General features: G+C 37.3%; 1 protein-coding gene across 2 annotated transcripts in view; it reads left to right on the top strand.

Annotated features, from left to right (window-relative positions):
* vwa8 (von Willebrand factor A domain containing 8) overlaps positions 1–16,946 on the top strand; it is a 92,972-nt gene extending 76,026 nt beyond the window's left edge. For both annotated transcript variants that reach the window (XM_028436114.1, XM_028436115.1), the window contains 6 exons: positions 4,228–4,336; positions 7,285–7,410; positions 7,794–7,952; positions 13,472–13,570; positions 14,724–14,962; positions 16,730–16,946. In XM_028436114.1, coding sequence (XP_028291915.1) covers positions 4,228–4,336; positions 7,285–7,410; positions 7,794–7,952; positions 13,472–13,570; positions 14,724–14,962; positions 16,730–16,838 — 841 coding nt within the window. In that variant the 3' untranslated portion in view covers positions 16,839–16,946. The remainder of the gene's footprint in view (positions 1–4,227; positions 4,337–7,284; positions 7,411–7,793; positions 7,953–13,471; positions 13,571–14,723; positions 14,963–16,729) is intronic.
* The last annotated feature ends 626 nt before the right edge of the window (positions 16,947–17,572 follow it).

Here is a 17,572-nt window from a genome sequence, read left to right on the forward strand (position 1 = left end):
ACTGCTCTTTGCACTACTACTGTATATACAGAATTTTTTTTTTTACTATATAGGAACTCATGCTGCTACTCCCACCTACACACTGTATTTATATATTAGTATTAGTTTTAGTATTTAGTATTTATATATTAGTATTAGTTTTAGTATTTGGTATTAGTAAATGTTTTATCTGTTGTAAAAATTGTATGTCTACCTTTAGTATAGGAATGTCTTTTCTGTTGTGCCTGAGCACTTTATCTGTTCACCGTGGGAAGTGAGAAACGTCTTCTCGATTCCCTTGTATGTTTGTGCATGCAAAGGAATTGACAATAAAGCTGACTTTGACTTTGACTTTGAAAAGGAAGGATTGGCTTTGTGAATGCTCCTCACTGAGGCTGTTCTGAGTTGTTGTTGTCATTTTCTCCGTGTTTCTGTGTTTCCAACACAAGCAACAGATTTTTTCTTTCGTATTATGAATTTTATATTTGATAAGCACATTGAGATGACTTTGTTGTAAATTGCTTTATACAAATAAAGTTGATTTGAATTGAATTGACACTTGACAGAAGAAACATATGAAATTGTCATTGGTGGTCTCGATTTGCAACGTGCCTACCCAACCCTAGTGGTCACGGCACGTCACTGGTCATACTCAACCTCCCCATGATGCATCGTGGGCAGAATGTAAACTCGTCCTGGGACTGGCGTCAAGCTAAAAATTAAACATTCCCTTTTCAAATTAAAAGCATCTCTTCTTGTCTTCCATTATTTCTTAACGCTTTTGTAAGGACTTTTGTTTTGGAGTTAACCGGAAGTCGATCAATGGTGTGCAATATGGAATCTCCGGAAAAAGATATTTTGCCTCAGTGCGATTCAGGTTTTTGTCATTGTACGTTCAAAATGCACCTTGGGAAACATGGAAGTATACTTCAGTGGGAACGCTCATCATCCTAATCATACTTATAGTATATAGTAGACAGTATGTACTCAATGAGTTTGTAGTGCATAGTACGGAGTGTGACATTTCCAACAGTCTTTGTCTTGTTGCTGACTAAGTTTCCAGGTAAACGTCTATCCACCTGTGCTCACAAAAATCCAGCCTGGCTTTTACATTTTCCATGTTCTCGACCCACTTTACGATGCTTTTCCCCTCCTGTGTGTGTGTGTGTGTGTGTGTGTGTGTGTGTGTGTGTGTGTGTGTGTGTGTGTGTGAGTGTGTGAGTGTGACCTTGCGTTGACTTTCAGTTGAGCATCAATCAAACTGCGAGCGTGTGACAATCACACAAGAAGTAACAGGTCGAGGTATGCTCACTTTGTTCAGTGTATGGAATATTTATCTTTCACGCTCACTTCTCCGGGCGTGTTTCCTCCGACCTGCTGATGTTGCTCATTCCTATATTAGATACGAAATATAAAGGTTGGCGGTAAAAGCAGGAGTCAGCAAAGATCTGTAATAAGGTCTGTAATGGTGTGGGTTTGAAGACGGAAACCTGGTGACAGTTAATACTTTATTGTGCTGGATTAAAGCTGCAGTATGTAGAATATTGAGACTTGTATAGAAACAACCCTGCTCCCCCCTTTCTGTTTTGAAAATCTTTCGTCTCTTACTGGTATCCTCATGAACGTGCTCAATAGTGGATCTCTTAGAGACTTTTTTCTTAATAGAGACAAGAGACAAATGAAGGGACTTCATCGTGTGTTATTGGAGAGTTTTCTGGTGTTTTAGAGACTCTAACATGAAAACATGTAACTGTCCTTAGGGCTGCAGGTCAGAGCAGACCCACACCACTCCGCATCCAGACTACCAATGAATTGCGTCTGTTCGCTCCACCTTAGATAGCTTCTCTTAGGTTTACACGTGATTTATCTCTTCTTCTCTCACTCTCCCTCTGAAACCAGCATGTGGGGCCGACTTTGCGCTGTCACAGAGGTCCACTTTGAGTCCGTGCCTCCGTGACAGCGCATCGTCTGCAGTAGCCCATACCTCCCAAGTATGTTTGTGCCTTTAGACCAGGGGTGTCAAACTCATTTTAGTTCAGAGGCCAAATATGGACCGGTTTGATCTTAAGTGGGCCACACACTTTTGGCAGAGAAAACTAGTAATTTCAATCTTAATGGGCCTTAGTTTACAGTTTTACGCATACATGAAATGTAAAATAGTTAAGGCACCAACAATATTCAAGCAACAAGTGACAGATATAAGTCCCTGCAAGATCTTAATTTAAATTTCCTTGATTTTTGACCAATTTTTATTTAATTTTCGGGACATTTTGTAGACTAATTTAGGGAAAATGGCAGGATTTTGGAAAAATTGTGAGTTAGAAATGGCTGCCATTATGTGATATAAGCATGGGAAACCTGTGAGCCCTGTGAATCTTGTAGAGTTTCAATAAATGTGTGTATTTGGAGGGACTAAGATATCTACAACTGAATTAGTTGGAAATGTACACAATGATTCAGGATTTCTCTGCCATTCAAAATTTTGCCTGCGGGCCATATTGCTCTAAAGGGCCAGATTTGGCCCACGAGCCTTGAGTTTGACACTTATGCTTTTGACTGTTGTTTCTCCACGTCGGTCTTCCTTTCCCTCTTGCTTTGCTGTGTAACCGTTGTGCCTAACACCACGATGGGGACTTCTTCTGCTGGAATGTCCAACATTACACTTTTACTATCAATAGTATGTGAATGTGTATCGACATCAATGGAGCAGCTCATGGAGCATTCTGTTTGCAAAAAGCTCTCTTATTGGCTGAAAAGTTGTGTCATGCTCCTGGATTTCTAAACCTCAAAAACAGCTGCAAAAGTTCAGTTTCCTTTCAACTACAATATACTTGGAAGCCAAAAAAACATACATGCTGCAGCTTCAAATGTAAATATTGATGAATATTCGAGAGCTGCTTATTATTTCCTGATTGCACAGTTTCATATATTCAGTTTTAAAGAATGATTCAAATGAAGTCTGACTTTGTGCGTGCGTGCGTGGTTTCAGGGAGTGTCCGAGTTGTTTTCGTGTTGATGTGTAAAAAAAAGTAACTATACTCGTCCTCAGTTTGCTCTCATGCTTCCTGCTTTGGGTTAAAGGGCAGGAATTTGCAGGAAATAGCCTCAGCCAAGGAAAACCAGAAAACAGAAACACGTGCAGTACTGTACACACTCTATGCTTATATCATGACCTGCTGTCCAGACTTTAGGAGGGTTTAAATAATTAGATTCACAGGTGCAAGTTTATTTACTTAAGATTTTCAGCATGTTTTTATCCTCCTCAATGTGTTTTCTCCCGTCTGTTTAAGTTATTTACCTCCTCTGTTCTTATGAACCTGGAACAAAATACGTCTCCAATATGAAGCCAGAAATGGTTATTGTGACAAATGTTTAATTAACAAGCAAAGTTTGTGGTTTGGGACTCAAAAGTGGATTATTGACCAGTTTTCAGGGGGTCTTGTGCATTCGCCTGAGTAAAAAGGATGTTCTTTTAATTTGAAAGGGATGGCACTTTCCTCTAAATAGCACTTTGTTGTCCAAATTAATTAATTATTTAGTTGTTTCTATATTTTATTTTTTGCTGTCAGAAGTTTATTTAGTGAGTGTAGACCAGGGTTTTTCAACCTTGGGGTCGTGACCCTATGTGGTGTCACCTGGAAATAAAATGGGGTCACCTGAAATGTCCAGTAATGATACAATTTTAAAAATTACTTATTAAAATGATTTATTATTATTTTAATTTTGTTTTAAAATGTTATTTATTTCTTTTATTTTTATTAATCTATTTTGCACAATTAAAAAAACAGAACATATTGTCACAGAAATAGATGGAGAAAGCTCAAAGAGCTTAAATAATAATTATTTTTCAAATTTATACACCACACACAATCTCAAACAACTGTATTCTTTACTTTCACTTTCTCAAATAATTAAAATAAAATGCAGTATAAAAAATGTCTGAGCGAGCGCATCCTGTCACTTTGTGCACTAATCCTGGCTACACTATATTTTTAACACAGTATTACAGACATGATAAAAAATAAATGTATGGAGTCACCAGAAATATGTGATATAAAAATGTGGTCATGAAAAGAAAAAGGTTGGGAACCACTGGTGTACAGTAGATGGTAACACATGTATGTTTGAGGTCTTGGATTGGCCCAAGTTACTGATAAGGAGGACTTGTGTCCCAAAGACCACCTGAGACCCAAAGCTTTCACTGGAAAGCGTCTCACGCCCGCTGCTGCTGTGTGGTTTTCCTCACAGGTTGAGAGAGATCAACATGAGCGAATACGACGCCGCCACGTATGAGCGTTTCTCCAACGCCGTGAGGAGACAAGTTCAGTCACTGCGTATCATCCTGGACAGTTTACAGGTCAGAGCTTTACTTCCTCTATAATAACAATAGTGACGCTTTCTACAGACTGTACGAGGACCCATTTGTGTAGAGCTGGGCATATTTCATCAAGGCATGGCCACAGAAATGTCATTATCTGATCCAAGAGCCACGTTATGAAAATCAAGCCAGCATTTAGAATAATGAGCAAACTGAGCAATAAAACAGCAAAGAACAAAGGCTTTTTGTGTTTTTGGAATAGTTTATTGTCTTTTTTCTCTCATTTGATATGTTTTTGTATATTTGTTATTATTTTTGGTTTACTTTGGTGGTTGTTTTGTTTAATTTTCTCTGGTTTGAGGTCTTTTGTGTATTTCGTTGTCTATATTTTTCGGATATTTTTGTAGTTGGTTTTTTTCTTATCCTTTAGTATGTTATTCTGTAATTTTGTATGTTTCTTTCCAGTCATATTGTGTATTTCCTAAGTCGTTTTGAATGTTTTTGGAGTATATTTTGTTTATAGTTTTGTATATAGTTTTGTTATTTTTGTCATTTTGGGAGCAATTTTGTGTATTTTGGGATAATATGGGAGTAGTATAGTGTGTTTTTACAGTAATTTTGTGTGTTATTCTAGCATTTTCTGTTTTTGTAGGTTTTGTTGTCATTTTGTACATTTTTCTTTCATTTTGTGCGTTTTTGTTGTAGTTTTGTGTAATTTTGTTCTCGTTTGTATATTTTTTTGTCATTTAATATATTTTGCTTTCATTTTTTGTGTTTTCGTTGTCATTTTGTATATTCTTCTGTTATTTTAGTCGGCTGTTTTGTTGTCATCTTGTGAATTATTTTTGTCAGTATGTGGCCCTCAGGCTAATATTGTGTGGCCTCCAAATTTACACATACAAAATATCTCCAAAAGCACACAAAAAGACAAAAAGTCTGATCTACATGAATAAATTAGCCTTTCATGGCCCTGTAGTTGAGTCAGCATCATACAGTATGCTGATGATACCATCATTTATACTCTGTTTTGAGCCTTTTTCAAACAACAATGTGCTTCTGTCGCACCATACATTTTAATATGACAGAATTTTTGACTTGAATTCAACTACTGACATCTATTTATTGACTCACATCTTTCTTTTTAGGCTCATGTAAAAAAAAAACTGTCATTGTGGACAATTATTGAACTGTAAAACAACAGGGATGGAAATGGATGTTATGATCCTTATGAAAATCTATACAAATGCAGTCAAGTTTAAGATCAGAGTTTGTTTGCGTGATGGTGTGAAAGGGAGGCTCTGATTGGCTGAAAAGCCTGTAAACAAAGCCCAAAGAAGTCGCTGCTGATATTTTGCTCCAGGGTGTTGTTTTGTTTCTTTCCTTTTATTGTTTGTGTCTCTGTGTGTGTGTGTGCGTGTGCGTGTAATGAGAGGAGAATGATTACAGAGCAAACACACTCAGATCCAGGTGTGAACATAATCGCGTGTGTCCGTGCATCGTCATCACTGGGAGAATGATGAAGATTATCCCAATCCTTGTGGGCGGAGACGCTGTGAAGTCATTGTTTCTTCTCGCAGACGACAATAGAAACTAACAAACACACGTCACACAGGGCTCCATACGTTCAGAGTTTGGCTAATAATATGGTTGAGCCTCACGTTATTGCTTATTTTACTTCTGTGTAACGTACTGATGTTTCATATTTAGGTAAAAATGTTAAACTGATGCAGACACAGGAGTTTTAAGTATTGAAGACTTGAATGACATATGAGTACCTGAGGGACTTCACAGGAGTGTTAAAAGTATGTGAAGTTCCATATTTGACCACTAAGTGCCAAAATTAATAATTTCTACGAATTTGTGATAATGAAGACATTCGGGACTTTACATCTAAAGGCATTTAAAAATAAAATGTCAAAATATAAAGAATTAATAATAAGAATGACAATAATGATTATTATTATATATGCTGCCCAGCAATGGTTGGGGCCATGCAATTTTAGGTAAACAAAGACAGAAGCTGTTAGCGTTTAAAGGCAGATTTAAAATGGCTGTCAAAAATGCAGTTGTTAAGACAAAAACCTGAAAATACATAAATTGCATCTAAACAGCATGAAGATATTGTTTATAATTTGTTAGAAAAATATATATATATATATATATATATATTATAGCTCCATAAGTGAAAAACTTTTGTTTAAAAATGCTGTTTTTGCACTGACTTCAATTTTTCAAATGAGAGTGAAATAAAAATGTTTTAAAAATTTTGCTTTTCAGATGAAATTCTGATATTTTCAAAACATCATCTACAATGATTTGTTGCATTACACTACATTCAATCCAACAGTCAGACAGTCAAGCATTTTGTTGCACTGTAGACTTTTGGATGAAGGCCCAAAAAACAGCCTGTTTTTAGGAGCGCTCTGAAAGTGACTTTTCAGTGGGCTAAAACTCCAGAAAACAGGCGAGTTTGAGAAAATAAACCTGAAATACTATGTTGTTGGGGTTCTTAGAACAATTGGAGATGGGTGAAAATAGCATAATACTGGACCTTTAATAAAGTACTTTATCATGGAAATGTTTTTTTGTATCACATGTTTACTGTATGTGTGTGTTTTGACCCCTGAGACTGAACCCCTTGAGTTTGATCCAACCCAGGTTTAGTACCATTGATTTAGAGGCTCGCTGTAGCGCCACCATCAGGAGTATTGGTCTGTTTTGTGGCTGAGGCAATCTGGAATGGGACCGGACCTTTGTGCAAAAATTTGTGATTTTACGCTCATGAGAAATAGGATAACAATAGGTTCCTGTCATCTTCGGCTGCATGGCCCATAATAATACTGATGATAAAAATGTGATCATCAGAGCTTTTGGTTTCTTTATGCAGTCAGGTCAAACTTGTGGCCGACATGTTTTGAACACACAAGTCTTGCAGTGCATCGTTAATGCTAACTGTTTGTTTCCATGTGTTTGTGCTTGTTTTTCAGGCTAAAGGAAAGGAGCGTCGCTGGTTGAAGAACCAAGCCCTGGGAGAACTGGACGACGCCAAGATCATTGATGGACTGACTGGAGAAAAGTCCATTTATAAACGCAGGGGGGAGCTGGACCCAGAGGTGTGTGTGTGTCTTCAAAATCAAACTTTAAGCGTTGTTTTTGTGTGCGCCACACCTCCCAATGCAGGCACACTCCCAGACTAACACACATAATTTTGACCTTTCCAGTGCATTCCAGTGGTGTGTGTGAGATTATTATTACACCCTGTGTCCCGCCTTTAACACACACACAAGCATTCAATCACACACACTCCATCTTTTTATAAAATGCTGCATAGTTTTGGTCTGGATTGAAATAGTTGTTCCTTGTTTTGAAGTCATAACAAGGAATGTTTTTAAAATATATAATTGTTCAACTAATTTAGATCCAGAGCAAGTGTTTAGGTTTGATTTTATCTTCACTGTCAGATGGTTTGGAATGAAAATGTTGCATTTCGACACAGATGGGCGCCCCTCAGCAAAAGCCCAAGCGGCTGCGCCTGCTAGCTGACGTGTCGGGTAGCATGTATCGGTTCAATGGCGTGGACGGCCGGCTGGAGCGCTCCATGGAGGCGGTGTGCATGGTCATGGAAGCTCTGGAGAGCTACGAGAACAAGTTCAAGGTGAGAACACAACAGTGAAGACAAGGTTTTACTGAATCCTGCTCAACATCACGTGGAGTTCCTCAGGGCGGAGTTTGATTGAAGTGGGCCACATATTATGGGCGAAGGAAACAAGAAATTTCAACAATATTGTGCCCTAGTTTCCACATTCAACTATTTACGTTTTATTTAATTTGTAAAATAATTTGAGAAAAATCGCAGGATTTTGGAAAAATGTAAGGTTCTTTCAAAAAAATTTCAGATTCAAAATTACTATACCGCCATGTGATATAAGCACAGGAAGTCTGTACATAATGATTAATGTTTTCTCTAACTGTGTTTCCATTACCCCTGCAATTGCGCAAAATCTAAATAGCACAACAAAAACGTAATGAAACACCTGAATTTAAAAAAGAAACAAATATTGCAAAAAGGTTTTTACGTTATCTTGAGGAGGTTTTTCAGATATTTTTTAGCATTATACTAAAAAGTATTACTGCCACATTAGACAGAAACAACAGAGGAATGATGAGTGTTATAAAGAGGTTTGGAGCGTCCATCTTCCTGCAGCGAAATCTCGCTGAGATTGAGGGATGAGATTTTACGAGAGTTCCAAAACAACATTCAGTGGAAACACGTTCAAAGCACAATTATACTTGGTAAAAATTCTAGAAATATCGCTTTTATTTTTCCAAAAACAGCTACTGTTATTTTTACTTTTTTCTGTGGGCTGAATTTGATGATCTAAAGGGCCGGACTTGGCCCCCGGGCCTTGTGTTTGACACAAGTGCTTTACAGGCTTGCCCTACCACTTCCATGCAGATCATATCCAGTAATACCAGTTGAAATGGAATACCAGCATGTGCAGCACTACCAGAACAAAGCCTGCTGATAATAATCATTTTATCTATCAAGGATCTAACTGTAAAATGACACACTGCAGCTCCAAGAATAGAATAGAATATACCTATATTGATCCCCAGAGGGTCAGTAATATGATCAAGAAGACGGTAAAGAACAAAGATAAATGTTAACACAGCTAATAGTGCAAAAATATAAAAACTGTGGGATAGACATGAAAAACGATGCAAATGGAACTCGACCAGGGTGAGGAGAAAGTGGACATGGACAGACGTCGCTGTCCCTCAGTGACATGTGACCCCTCTACTGACTCTGACTGATGGTCATATATCACAGCACACACGTCCACACCTTACATAACACTTGGATAGTGTAACCCTTTGTTTCACCTGCAGACTGTGTGTCAGGATGTTCTGTCCTGAAAAAAGCCTCAACCATCAAACACATGCAAGCATGAGGAAAGAAAACAAGGATGCAGTTTTTATTTCAGTTCTGTCTGCATTAAAGCAGAACTAAGTCACTTCTCCACCTTAATAAATTATACCTATAGTCCCTGTGAGGGTAATACAAGTGTTATGGGGTGAATGGGGGGGCTTTCATCTCTCCCTGCTGTCTCTGGCCAGAAAACAGCACTTGCAACTTTCCTGCTCCATTCCTCGGACCTTTGTTGTCCGAGGAATGGAGCAACTCCATGCAGTGACAACTCAGCAGCAACACACAGCAATCACACACACTGTCGTCGCGGCAACAGGTACGCACACACACTCGCAACCCAGAGCTCCATCTGGCAACACACACAAATATCCATCCATCCATCCATTTTCAGAGCAGCTTTGTCAGCACACAAACAAACACATCTCACACATTTCCACACTCGCTTCTGTATTACTCCCACATAGGGCTGGGCGATTTTGCCTAAAAAAGAATCTCAGATTTTTTAAAGAAATATGCTATTTTTGATTTTTTTTTAATGCACTTAAAAATGACTGGAGACATCAGATATATTGTCAAAAGTGCACTGTTATTGCTGTGATTGTCCTCAAGAGTTAAAATGCAAAGAACAATGCCAAAATAAAAAGTAAATGAGGCTCTGTCATTCAACTCTTTCACACTTTAACCCAGGTTTAAGCAAAAGTGCAACAGCAACTTCACAGTAGCTTAAATTTTCTGATTAAGAAATCAGATGAATACATATTTTATATCATTACAATTAAAAAAAATGATAAAATCTTCCCTTAGCATCTCAGCATAGTGCGAATAAAAAATTAAAAATGCTCGTGGCACACATATAGCCTACTCAAAGGGTAAACAAATCGGAACGCGAAAAAGTCTGAAAAAAACTGGTGGGAAAAAAGAACAATATTTAAAAATGTATTTTTTTTTTTTTTACTTGAATTTGCAAAATAAAAATCGTATTTATCTACAAATTCGATGAATCAATTAAATCAATTTTTTGCCCAGCCCTACTCCCACATCATTCATTTATTTTACTCGTCTCTCTTCCTCATACTGATCACATGGTCACATGGGACTATCTGTGTGAAAGCACCCTTAGTGTCACTGTTGTATTAGGATTTTTCAGTGATCGGTTGCTACTGTTTTGGGAGAGCAAAGGTGCACATGTAGCTGTGGGGTGGGGCAGGCGGTGGGGGGGCGGAGTGTTTACGACAGTGACATAACCAAAGGGACCTTTAGGGGGAGCACTAAGCGCAAGTGACTTAGTTCTGCTTTAAAACTACAATGTTTTCCACAGTGTGCTGTATTTGGGTATAAGGTGGACAATCAGAGATTATTTCAGATAATCATGAGTTATTTGAACATCTGTTTGGCTTCATGCAGGGATAGAGTAGTACAAAGCCACAAAATCAGAGGAAAATACACAACAATGACACTAAAAAGACACAAAATGACACAAAATAAAAGGGCAACAGAGTTGCACAAAAATAACACAAGATGACAAGAGAAAATTATACAAAACAAAAACACAAAATGACTCCAAAATGCATAAAATGACAACAAAAACACAAAATGTGTGTAAAAAGTATACAAAATGAAAATACAAACTCACGAAATGACTCCAGAATGATTAAAATGACACTAAAATCACACATAACGAGAAAAAAATAACCAAAATCACAACACAAATAGACAAAATGACTTCAAAAAAACATAAAATGACAACAAAAAACACACGAAATGGAAGGAAAAATAAAACACAAATACAGAAAATGAAAAGAAAAATACACGATGGCACTAAAAAGACACTAAATGACAGAAAAAGTACACATAAAGGCAACAAAAATACACAAAAAACTCTAAAAACAGACAAAATAGAAAACACATTAAGGGGGTATGCTACGAATCTAGATTGGATTAAGCTGCGTTAGCTGGCTTCAACTAACCAAACATTCCTCTCCAGATATGTGCAGCACATGATGTGCTGGACTATGAAACACGCTAATTTAGGCCAAGTGATTTCACCCTCGTACGTGCGCGCTCACGCAAAAGGGGTGGAGATTGCAGCGTCTGACCAATCAGTGGAGAGAACTGGCAGAGCATCTTCACAGGAGGAACAGCTTATGGTCTTAAATATAATGAATATAAATCCATGATGACAGGGAAGATTAACTGTCGGCGTGTTTTTTTACAGTCTATGGTCAGCTGTCACATCAGATCCACACAGTGACGTGATCACACATCACCTTTCATTGGACAGCTTGTTTCCTAACAGATCTGATTGGTCAGGAGGCGGGACTTTATCACTAGCTAGAGAAAAACATGGTCAGGACCAGCTTAGCTGTAAAAGACTAGTTGCCATAGTGATTCAGCTTCAGCAAGCTTTGTAGTCCAGCACACACGGATTAAATCCTGGAAGGTAGCGCGATAAGAGGTCATCTAGATTTGTAGCATACCCCCAAAAAGGGCAACAAAGATACACAAAAGTGACACTACAACTGCGTAAAATCACCAAAAATACACTAAATGACAAGAGAAAAATATGTACAACCAAAACACAAAATGCATAAAATGACAACAAAGACCCACAAAATGTGAGTAAGAAGTATACAAAATAAAAACACAAATTCACAAAATGACTCCAGAATGCATAAAATGACACTAAAATCACACATAACGAGAGAAAAATACACCAAATCACTACACAAATAGACAAATCACTAAAAAAGAAAAATATCAAATGACAACAAAAAGACACAAAATGAGAGGAAAAATATACAAGATGAAAACACAAATACACAAAATGACTCCAAAACCTCATAAAGTGATGAGAAAAACTTATTAAAATTATTCTGAAGGCTGACATTAATGTACAACAGTGAGGTGTGCTGTCAGTGGTTAAAGTGAAGGTCTGGGACAGGTTTGTTTCAGTTGACAAAAGTCAACGAAACAGAGTATTTAGTCCAAAAGCTGCCGACTCTGCATTCTTCTTAATGCTAAAAACCTATTTTCTACCCGGCAACAGCGTGACGTAGAGAAGACATAGAGCACGTTGATCATATTAGAGGTAGTAGCAGTGTTTGGATAGCTGAGCTGCTCTGTGTAACGTGAGGAATGAAGGCACTCAGTGCAGCTGAAGGTCACAAACACAGCTCTACGTTTGTGCTCCGTCACACGCGTGTGTGTCTAGGATTCTCTCAGTCCTGGCAGCACATTGTGTGAAGATCAAAACATGTTCACTGAGTCCACACGTCATGGTTTTACTGGATCTTCTTCTGCTCAGTAACTGTTGTTGGTCACTGGTAGTGGATGTTATTTTCTATTATAGCCTCATGTGACCCCAGCCCCACTTTGGGACAACAGATGGAAATTAGCCACTGGCTACAATCTGGTGTGTTTTTTATTCATGTACTGTATATTCATTAACATGCACTGTCCCAATCAAATAAATAAATATTTTTCTCTGTACTCGTGCAGTGCCCGTAGGAAGTATACGGACACAGGAGGGTGAAACTGAAATCATGTGAGATTACGTCACGATAAATCTGACATGTCCGTTTGCTTCACTTGGTAGACCCTCAGATACCCGTTGAAACTGAAAAACGGAAATAACTTGCATGTCTGTTTACTTTTTTCCGTACACGTGTCATAAAGCCATTTTGATTTCATTTTGTACAGAATTTTCCCGACGCTCAACGTTTTGGAGCAAAATTGGACATTTTTGTCCGTTTCTTACACTTCTTGACAGACTTTCAGTGACCTGTTTTTCGTGGGGAAAATAACAACTAAATGCGTGATATAATCCCAAAACATCCATATTTCTGTGTCATTTTGAGGTAATGGTTCAGATTCCATTTTTACCTTTAAGAGCATTCAGCGTTTTCCGTCTGTTTCCTGTGATCACAGAAAATGAAATGTAACAGTTTCTTCACAATCTATTCTAATCTGAAGCGGGTGGACTTTGTTCATATGTTCATTATGACCCTTTACATAGAACAGAGTCTACTGAGACCATTGAAAGATTAAAATATGGCCAAGTCTGTCAGCGATCTGTGCAAATGTTTCAACAGCTTAGTTTTTTCACGGCTCAGCGTTCTCTCAGTGATCTCTACAGGAAACCATTGGACACTCATTGAAAGTCTCCACCTCTGTGTAAAACATCTGCAGTTTTTTTCTTGTTTTAAAGGTTTTACCTCATTAAATGATTGTTTTTCTGCACACAGTACGACATCGTGGGTCACTCAGGCGATGGTTACGACATTGAGCTGGTTACTGTCGACAAAGTCCCGAAAAACAACAAGGAGAGGCTCAAAGTCCTGAAGGTAGAGATTTTCTTTAAAAAATGATCCGTTTGAACCTGAGATATGATGAAGGTTTTAATGTTAAAGCCAAAAAGTAAAAGTCAGAGATAGATAGAATAGTTTCATTGTATGTAATAATATCTTAGAGATGATTGAAGTAGCTTAGTGATAAAATAAGGGATATTAGAATTAAAAAGCAATAGGAACACAGAGGAGGAAGCTGTTTAACTTTAACACATTAAAAAAATATGTATATATATATATATTTAATTTTGAACTTTAAAAAAAATATATATTTTATTGTTGAGATTTTAAAAACTTCTTCAACTTTAAATTTGTACCCTTTTTGTTATTTTTATAATGTGATCGCTCTTTCTCTTTGTTGCTGTGATATCTTATCCCGTCATAAATAGTTTAATCTTATTTTATTGTAGTTTATCTTATTTTAGCTTAGCTTATTTTGGCTTTTTTTTTTAATCTTATTCTAAATCGTTTTATCTTATCTTTACTTATTTTATTTTAGAATAGCTTATTTTATTCTCAATTGATTTTTCTTTTCTTAGCTTATTTTAGCTTAACCCAGCATAGCATATCCCATCTTGTCTTTTGTTTTTAGCGTAGTTTAGCTTAGCTTATTTTGTCTTCTCTTGTCTCATTTTATCGTAGAATATCTCATCTTTTTCTGAATCGTTTTTATCTTAAATTATCTTAAGTTTGTCTAAATCGTTGTCTTTTCTTATTTTAGTTTAGCTTAGCCAAGCATAGCATTTTTTTAGCCTACTTTAGCTTATCTTATTTTTGATTATTTTAATCTAATTTTATCATAAATTATCTTATCTTACTTATTTTTATCTTATCTTTACTTATTTTATCTTAGAATATCTTATTTTATTCTCAATTGTTTTATCTTTTCTTAGCTTAGCATAGCATATCCCATCTTTTCTTTTTTAGCTTAGTTTAGCTTAGTTTATTTTAACATATCTTACTGTATTCCATCTTTCTTTTAGCTTAGTTTATCATATCTTTACTTTGCTTACTTATCTTATTCCATCTTATTTTATAATCCAGTAGATTGTGTTTAACATGTAAAAAATGAATATGTTTCATACCAGATGTTTTGTGTAAAAATATATAAGTTGTGTTTTTGATGCTAACGCTTGTCATCTCCGTGCAGACCATGCACGCTCACTCTCAGTTCTGTATGAGTGGAGACTACACGCTGGAGGCGACGGAGGTCAGCATCAGGACGCTTTCACAGGAAGAGGCCGACGAGCATTTTGTGGTCGTTCTGAGCGACGCTAACCTGGAACGATACGGCATCCGCCCCGAGAGGTTCGCCCAGGCTCTGACCTCAGACTCTCAGGTCCACGCCTTCGCCATCTTCATCGGCTCTCTGGGCGATCAGGCTGAAAGGTGAGGGGGCGGAGCTTTAGATTAAGCATTTTAAATGGGAATAAAACATTAGCAAAGCAACATAAAATGTCATTTCACTCCCATTTATTATAGCACAAATATTTAGAGATAATTAAAGGATGCGCCAGCTCAGATATTTTTATATTGCATTTTATTTGACCTCAATTGATATTTTGAAAATGTAGACAATACAGTTGTTTGATATTGTGTGTGATGTGTTAATTTCCATTTTTTAATAAATCTAAAAACACAATTTTAATCAGTAATTCTTTTGATTATTATTATTTTTTATTTATTTTTTGCCAATTACCAGACATTTCAGGCGACTCTATTGTAATTCCAGGTGAGCCCACATGGGGTAACGACCCTACCAACTACCCTATGCAATGTTTACTTTTAAGACTCTTTTTTTATCCTTTACTTACTGATACTGAATTTTCCTTCACTTTAAAAAACAACTAAAGCCTGTTACACACATGAATTAATAATAAAAAAATAATGAAAAATATATAATTGGGCTGTTTTTGTCCTGATTTTCCCCTTCTCGTTCACAATAACAGGTGATTATTTGATTCATAACATGATCCTATCAGATGATTCTGTGGTCTGAGGTTTGTTCAGAGTGAATTTGTTCTGATGATCTGCTCTGAAACAGGACGGGGTCGACAATCATAAATATATCGTAAAACTTGTTCAATATTTACGACCAAAACTCCTCGTGTATTTGAGGAAAGACAACAACTCCCGACCCTGTGATTTGTGACGTGGAACAAAATGTAAACCAATCAGAAAGCGGCTGAATGAGAAACACGTAATGCTGCGTTCAAGGAAACTCGGAACTTTTCAGCGGCACCACGTAGAAATATGTCAATCATGGCTGAACGCTAGAATATTAGCTTTCTTTTACGACAGGAACTCTGACTTCAGGTGGCGTTCCAAGTCACTTTTTCAAGTAGGAGGTCTGAAAATCTTGATTTCCAAGTCACCTGGAATGCAGCATAGATGACTTTGTTAGATCTTGTTTGATCATACATGTTTTTTGCGTGTTGGGATTACCAGAGCTTTATGATTGATTGTTTATCTTTATGTGTTGGTCTGTAATTGATAAAACACCTATGGGCCAGTACTACAAAGCTGGATTTCCTCTTATCGCTTTAACTTCCATTATTTACTCAGTGTGTGCTCTACTACGACTCTGGCTAACGTCTTACTGGGCTTAATCACCATGGTTACTTAGGCTGAACGACTAACCTGGTCAGGACCAAGATATGGATCAGATCTGAGCGAGTACTAAAGTCCCGCCTCCTGACCAATCAGTTCTCTTGTAAAATGAGCTGCTCATTGCTAGAAGATCCTGGTTGATGCAGATCTGACAGCTGTGTTTAGAAAAGAACGATTATCAATAAATAAATGCAATCCTTTCATTTAGCGATGGCATTCTTTAGGAAATATACAGATTTATATCTGATGGACTGATCTACAATCAGCTGATGAAGTCTGTGTCGGGCACTCTCCGTATCGTGGACGGATAAACTCATTAATTCATAAACTCATTCATTCATACATTCATACATACATACATACATACATACACTATAGTGACGCTGACAGCATCAGTAGGAACACATTATCACCTGGACTAAGTGAGCATGTTTATATCCAGCTTTGTAGTACAGGCCCTTAGATAAATGTTGTATATTCTGTTTTTTTGCGTGTGCGTGCGCGTGTGTGTGTGTAAAAGCTAAAGCAAAGTTTTCTATATTTCAGACTCCAGAAAACGCTCCCGGCCGGAAGATCCTTCGTTGCAATGGACACCAAACAGATTCCACAGATCCTGCAGCAGATCTTCACATCTACAGTGCTGTCTAGTGCCTGACACACACACACACACACACACACACACACACACACACACACACACACACACACACACACACACATACACATACACACACACACACATGATGCAGTTTCCTCACTGATCGCAGAAACATCTGCTCTGTTTTCCATAGTTTCCACAGCTGTTCTGATAAACTCGTATCATTGGTGTTAGAGTTTAAATTCTTTGGAAACATTGAGCGGACGAACATTTAAACTATTCACATTTCCCCCCAAAGCCTGGTCACCGTGCTGCTAAACGCCTTCTACAGACTTTATTATACTTCATTCCTCCAATGTTTTCTATTTTATTCCTTCTGTGGAGATTTTCTTCATGTTTTTAGGACGATTATCTTACCACAACATCTACTGTGTAGTTGAATGTACAGTTCATTCGGTCTTAAATCTAATTTAATTATAATTTCTGTGGAAATGAGACTGAAATAAAATATCAATGTTTCCTTGAGTTGCACCTGGATTTTTCACTTGTTTTATCAGAAACACACAAAATGACAACAAAACACACCCAACAACATAAAAAAACAACCACACACACAACGAGAAAAAATGAAACAAAATGACATTTAATAAACGAACAGGAAACAAAAACCCCAAAAACAGAATGACAACAAGAATTACGCTGAAAACACACATCGGTGTGGCTGATTTTAGATATCAGCGATTACTCGACGTCGGTCAATAGCCAGCTGATTAATGGGTCGAGCTCTAACT

This window comes from Gouania willdenowi, chromosome 21 (genome assembly GCF_900634775.1).
Source record: "Gouania willdenowi chromosome 21, fGouWil2.1, whole genome shotgun sequence".
Lineage (NCBI taxonomy): Eukaryota > Metazoa > Chordata > Actinopteri > Blenniiformes > Gobiesocidae > Gouania > Gouania willdenowi.